Below are 6,887 nucleotides of genomic sequence, written 5' to 3'. Positions count from 1 at the left end.
TTACACCTCTGTAAGTCCAGCGGCCCTCAGTAGCTCCGTCCCCATAGGCCCAAACAACTCTCCTATTGGTGCAGATGAAAGCCTGTGGGATTAACAACAGAGTCAGTCCCATGCTCACACATAAAGCTCATAAACAACTGCACTCATCAGACGGTTACCGGAGATGGACTCTGGGAGATATATAGATCAATGATATAATATAACTGAAGCACCTCTGAATGCCCTCTGAATAATAATAGCCCTGATGGTCATTATTTTCTCTGGCAACTTTGGCATGCAAGAAATCTCAAAATACATCATGAACCATGATGTGCAGAAAACAATGCAGTGTTGCTGAGAGACAAGGGAGCAGGCCTAACCCCAGACTAATTCTGAAGACATTCCTGTTCTGACATTCAGGGTAAAAGTAAAATATATATTATTAAAGATTCAAGTAATGGAACACATCTAGGCTTGTTTTTAAATAAATCCTGAATATTTTGCTGGAGAGATTGCTTAAAATGCATGTATTTCTACTGTAGTCTAATGCAACAAAATGTTTCATTGGTCTATAAGTTAAGGCTGTGCTACCGATAGTACCTACTGTACTATCTGATTTGTTTGTTGTGAGCAATGTTTTGCTGTAGACCCCCGTGGGTGAGAAAGGTACTGGTCTGAGGGTCTCTACTTGGGGACAGATAGGCCACACCTTCCCCGACAAAACGCCCCATAGCGGCTCCTCAACAACACAATACAACAGACCCATTTCACAAAATAGATTAGGAATTTCCTGAAAAATGCGTAAAACATGCAGCACCATCAGCAAATCTCTGTCTCGCTGAGGCTTGAGGGCGCTGTACTGTGGAAAGTCATTATCTCTGACTCGCCGTATACAAACACTGGCATGAAGTATCCAGCAGGCACCGGCAGTGTGCACATTAGGACCAGCATCCACAGCTGAACACGATAGCAGACACACCAACACTATATATTAGAAACATAACGTTACATAGAAGCTGTTGGGCTCATTGGATACCAAGTCCGGCAAGTCTAAGTAGTTATACTGTGCCATGCTTTGTTTAATCTTTATTTTGTAAGATGATATATATATATATACATATATTTGTAGCGCCATACCATCTTTTTTAATCTTTTGATTTTGCCTTTTTAACTTTAATGTACTCGATTCATGTGCTTCTATTGCCTTGAGCCTAAACAATTGCGACAGCAACACTTTTCCTCTGGAATCAACAGAGATATTTCAACTGTTGATCAGTGATCTGTTGAACCAGTCTGTGTATACCTCCATGAGCATGAAGCAGGACAGGCACTTCCAAAGAGGAGTTGGGTCTCCTCTCGCTCCACTGACTCCAGCCAATAGGGAGGTGAGCAACTGCTTCATGGTGAACTGCCAAAGTTAATCAACCAATGTGGATAAATCAAACGAGACCTCAAGGGAATGTGGCAGTGGACTTCCAAATAATAAATATGTCATGAAATGTGTGGATTCATTGTATTTGTCAAAAATTATTGGACATCAAAGGACTGAAAGTGTGAGACTAAGGCAATAGTAATAAAATAGAAAGCTCACCTTAGACTCCATGTATTGACATTTACTACTTTTTCTGGTGATTTCCTGTGATTTCCACACCATGTTTTTATATAACAAAATTGGTTGATTCTCCTCAGAATCCATATAAATGCTTCACCGGTTCTAAGACTTGGGTTATATTGAGGTTTATATTTGATTCCCAAGTTTTTATATCCAAAAAGGTTCTTCATTATTTAGTTCCTGTGCTCTTTTCCCCCCCCCGTTTCCTGAGTTTTAATATAGAACGATTTCTCAGCCTGCTGTCAGCATGTGGATCAGGGCTCTGTTTGTCTTGGCGAAGCCAAGGATCCCCTGATGAAAGGAGAGGTGGATACAGCTAACTGCAACGCATGTTACCCTGGTCTAAAAACTCATGTACACACACACACACACACATGCACACACACATACTTGCACGCACACACACGCATGCACGCACACACGCAAGCACGATCATGTTTTATTTATAACTTCGGTAGCAGACCGATTTCGGCATTCGTCATTTGATACGGAGTAAGGGTTGAATAATTAGGACCCCGAAACTGAAAAAAAGGGAATCTGAATCGTCATAGTAACACAAGGACTCAAAGGGACATCTGCGTCCCGAATGACGGAGAAGCATTCTGAACCAGCTTAGGAGCCAAGAGCCTCTGATGAATGAACCCGCCCCAGGCCCAGCACAGCGGACACAAGGAACTCCTGCGGCCAGAATGGAGGAGATTCAGGGAAATGAGCTTTGAACAGCGGCTCTGGGGTCTCTGTGGATGACAGGCTATTACAATGCTCCTCTCTCCTATCCTCATCTCTTCTTATTAAACCACATAACCTCATCTTTCATCATATCGCAGAGATGATGTAATGCCATACTGACAGATTGACGTCGCTGTCTGTTTTAAATACACACATCGTGTTTAGACCTCATGTTCGGACTTGATAGGCAACACGGGAATATTTAAAGGACAAACATGTTACATGACAGGTTCTGACTTGTAACTGCTCATTCAATTCATAACAAAACCTAGACGCATCCAAATGAACCCAGGTGCTACTTGATGCAACTTGTTTGTGTTTCTACTGCATGACGTCGGGCCACCCAGCACAGTTGGCCATCCTGGAAGGGCCATGTTTCTCCTCATCACTTCAGCGTCGCCACTTGGGCGGCTCCAGCCACTGGTGATCCGACCATGTGAGCAGTACCTTCAGTCACTGTGGTATGATCCCCCACCTACATTTCATTCCCTGTCATCTCCAACCCCCATTCCTGTGATTCGCCTTGTCCATGAAGGCAAAAAACGCCCATAATAATAATAATGCAAACATCGATGCAGACAGAGTGCACCTGGATCCTGTACTATGCTATGACTGGCGAACAGCGAGGGAGGAGTGGTGGCTTGCGTTTCTACTCAGCAAGCGGAAGGTCCTGGCGCCGCAGGCGGCCGAGAAGAACCTCGGGACGTGGGCCTTCAGGGGGAAGTGGGAGCCCGTCACCTCCACGCCGAACAGTACACCTTCAGGGAGAGGGAGGACAGAAAGAGCCGTTGGGGGGGGTGTCAGAGAGGGTGGGCATAGGGCCAGGATCGATGGTGGGCTGTTGGGTTTATCTTCTCTTAAACTACACAGGACCATGCGCGGACACATTCACACAACTCAACTTCCTGTGTGTGTGCCGGGCGTGAATTCTGGCTCCTTTACCCACCGCTGATGGGAGCTCTGAAGCAGCTGCAGCTAGGACCAGCATGTCTCCCCACATGAACCCCCCCTGTTGATATAGTATCACATGGCAGACAGTAAAGAGCCTGCCAAACGAGGACTGCTTAATACTGAAACAATAAACCAGATCCGGGTGTAGATCCGTCTGTACATAAGGAAACAGAAGCCGTATCCTCTCCCATGCTCTCGGTCACTTGAGCTCCATGCCACCTGGTAGTTGCCTATGAGAGTGCAGAGATCCTTCAGGTAGGATCCCCATCATGATAGAGAGATGCACAAACGGACCTTGAAAACATTGACTTAATACTCTATATATATTTATATGTGTGTGTGCATGTGTTTGATTTCTCTGTTAAAGTGTGTGTGTGTCCGTTGATGTGTGTGCGTGTGTGTGTATGTTTGTCCATAAATGTGTGTGTGTGTCTATGTCCTCAAACGAGAGGGTGTGTGTTTTCGTCCATCCATGTGTTTGTTCATAAGTAGGCCTATCTAACACTGAGGTCCGTGAGAAAGCTGACGATGGCCATAAAGCCATGAACCCAGACCTCTCTGCCCCGGCTGCCGCTACCAACAGCCTGCTCATCTTCTGCATGCATCCTGCCTAGCAACAGCCTAAGCAGCAACAGTAGAAGCAGACAATCTTATCACATTAATTAAGGATTTATCCTTGGAAAACAAATAGGACTAAAGCCTATAACATTAATTCAATCTTATTTGCTATCGCAATAGTTGGTCCGAACGATCTGTCTTCGGAGCGGTGCACAAGGGAATGATCACGTGACACACAAACACACACAAACACACACACAGGCACGCACACACACACACACGACACACACAGACACAACCACAAATAGACGGACAGACAGAGAGACAGATAGATAGATAGATAGATAGATAGATGGACAGATACTATAATACACTATACACAAATTACAAACACACAAAATATTAGTACAACTCCCTCAGGAGTATTCCTCTGCTCTGAGCTCCATTGCTCAGGTTTTCCATTGTTTTCCTCCGACTGATTTCTCACTCGGACTGACCTTTCACAAACACTGAATGCATGGTTTCCATCGATCGTCAAGGAGAAGACCCTCATTAGGGGATGTCTGCCTTTGATTCCCTGCTTCCCGCCTCTGTAAAAAGCTTTCACGGCTAGACTCGTCAAAGCACTTCATTCCTGCCCTGATTGATTACCCTAGCATCAACACTAGCGTCACTGTCTGGTTCTCTGCAGGACTGCATGTCAAAGCAACATGTGAGAAGGCCAAACATTACTTCATACAGTCATCTATTTATGAAGGAAAACAGCGCTGACCAAAAATGCTTCCTTTGCTGTGAAAAGGGCTGTTGAAGTCATCAGACAGACATCAGACATCAGACATCAGAAGTCTTAAGAACGTATTAGCATGTTTGTTACAGCCATGGGTGGCTTTCTGTTTCTAATCCACTCTTTGAAGCGATTGTCCTTCATCTGCCTTTGCCATAGTGCTGTGAGGATTGGGATCCACAGACCTAATGAGACTGTTAACCAATAGTTGTTGACGTCCACCTGTCATTCATCACACATGGACAAAGAGGATGATGTCAGTCCGGCAGGAATCTCAATTATCTTGTATTTATAAAAACAAGGGTTAACGAGTATCTGTTGTTTTGCATTGAATAACGAGGGAAGTAATCGATAAAGAATGCAATGGCGTTAGGCCTATTCATTTATTTGTCTAACCCTGTTGGTTTGTCTTATCACAGTCGTTACATTTGACAACGTTAAGCCGTGAAGAAGACATGTGTTTAAAGCTGAGTCCATCAGAAGATATTCTGGTCCAATGACCCATGCACACACAACGTATTCAAGTCTAGCCATAGATAATCGCTTTTATAGAAACATATACGGCCAGTGTTGGAACAATCTGACCCATGATTATGGTTGCATCCCGTAATCATTAGTAGAGTAGCACGACGACACACACACACACACGCTCACACAAACACACACGCACACACAAATACATACGCACGCACACACACACAGACAAACACACACATACACACACACTTGCACGCAAACGTACACATGCGCACACACAGTGAGTGTAGCTTTGTGTTGAGGTTAAATATAATTTATCTTCATAACATACACTCACTTCCAGTTATTGCTCTCTATTATGACTCTCATGTTATTTTTGGTTAAGTAAATCTGGAGTGGGACAAGTCAAACGCGCGCATGCACACACACACACACACACGCACACATATGCAGACACGCATGGACACACACGAACACACACCCACCGGGTTAACCGATTGGAAACCTGTTTCCATAGAAACCACACAATGAATGTAGATAGAACAAAGTAGTTCCGCTCAACGTGCGCATCCTTCAAAGATGATAAATGTTGCCCTTTTTGGTCATTTTAATGATAGCCTGTTAATGATTTCTTAATTGCTAGGCTTTGTTTCTTTCTGAAAATAACATCCCAAAAGTTGATACTGTATATCTATTCATTATATCTATATATAGTGTTTTCTGATTGGGCAAGGCAATTTACCTATTTCCTCTGAAACCCTTTCTTATCTACTATACATTGATTGTTAACACTGTGTTTGCAAAATGGTGCCCAGACACTCGATTATCCGTTTATGGTGGTTATATGCATTCAAACACACCTTTGATGACAAAGACAACAAAAGTAAGACATACATTTAGGTTTTAAAGAGAATAAGGTTGTTCTTGATTGTTTTTTGCCTCTAGTTCGACGAGTTTTAGTAACAGAACGATATGGTTTGGACATTGGAATAGTTCATGTAGATCCAATCCCAAGAAAAATATCCATTTTGCTATGCATGTGCAAGTCCTTACATGCTTCTTATTTTTGGGGGGTTGGAATTGTCTCTTTTTAGTTAACAATGACTAAAAGTTGAGATTCTAATCTCTCTAGGGGTGTCACACATGACTGCTTTCTCAGGTGTTTTAATGCCTTAAAACGTCTTTGCAATTTGGAGGGAGGCTCTTTGACCGGATACGGGACATTTCGGGCTGAATTAGGTCTTCACTGCATAACAATGATGTTGCCTGGTCCCTGGAGATAAGTAACGCTTTATGCCTAATGTTTTCCACTATACCCCACTTACCTTCTCCTGCCTCTTTAAAACTAAATTTAAATAAGCAAAAACCATTACCATACGCCATACGCAATAACTAAAAGGGTCAAAATGTTGAGTTCTGATACTGGAGAATCCAGCCAGCCCAGTGCCCAACCCTTTCACAGAGGGATTTATCCTCCTGTCTGGAAGCATGATGTAACCTAACAGCTGAGACCCACACAACCCCACTTGTGTGTGTGTGTGTGTGTGTGTGTGTTTTTGTGTGCAAAGGCGTACCATATTCTGTATTTTGGTCTGGAAAGCTTGACAGCTTTATTTACTCTGTGTTGTTTTGTCCTGTTTTGAACAGCATCACACACACACACACACACACACACACACACACACACACACACACACACACACACACACACACATACACACACACACACACACACACACACACACACCTTGATGTGCAGTGAAGTCGTTTAACCTTGCAGGGGTGACTCATGGGAAT

At 43.5% G+C, this 6,887-nt stretch overlaps 1 protein-coding gene across 1 annotated transcript; it reads right to left on the bottom strand.

The window, feature by feature from the left end:
- On the bottom strand, positions 1-3,876 carry clcnk (chloride channel K; the record flags this gene model as incomplete). Its single annotated transcript, XM_079739031.1, is given in 7 exon segments — positions 1-62; positions 650-718; positions 867-936; positions 2,942-3,078; positions 3,475-3,535; positions 3,537-3,565; positions 3,849-3,876. Coding segments are annotated over 7 exon segments (456 nt in total).
- Between the last annotated feature and the right edge of the window lie 3,011 nt (positions 3,877-6,887).

The sequence above is a fragment of the Pollachius pollachius genome (assembly GCF_949987615.1).
Source record: "Pollachius pollachius genome assembly, chromosome: 6".
In the NCBI taxonomy this organism is placed as follows: domain Eukaryota; kingdom Metazoa; phylum Chordata; class Actinopteri; order Gadiformes; family Gadidae; genus Pollachius; species Pollachius pollachius.
The sequence above is the reverse complement of the archived record's forward strand: the minus strand, read 5'-3'. Positions and strand labels throughout refer to the sequence as shown.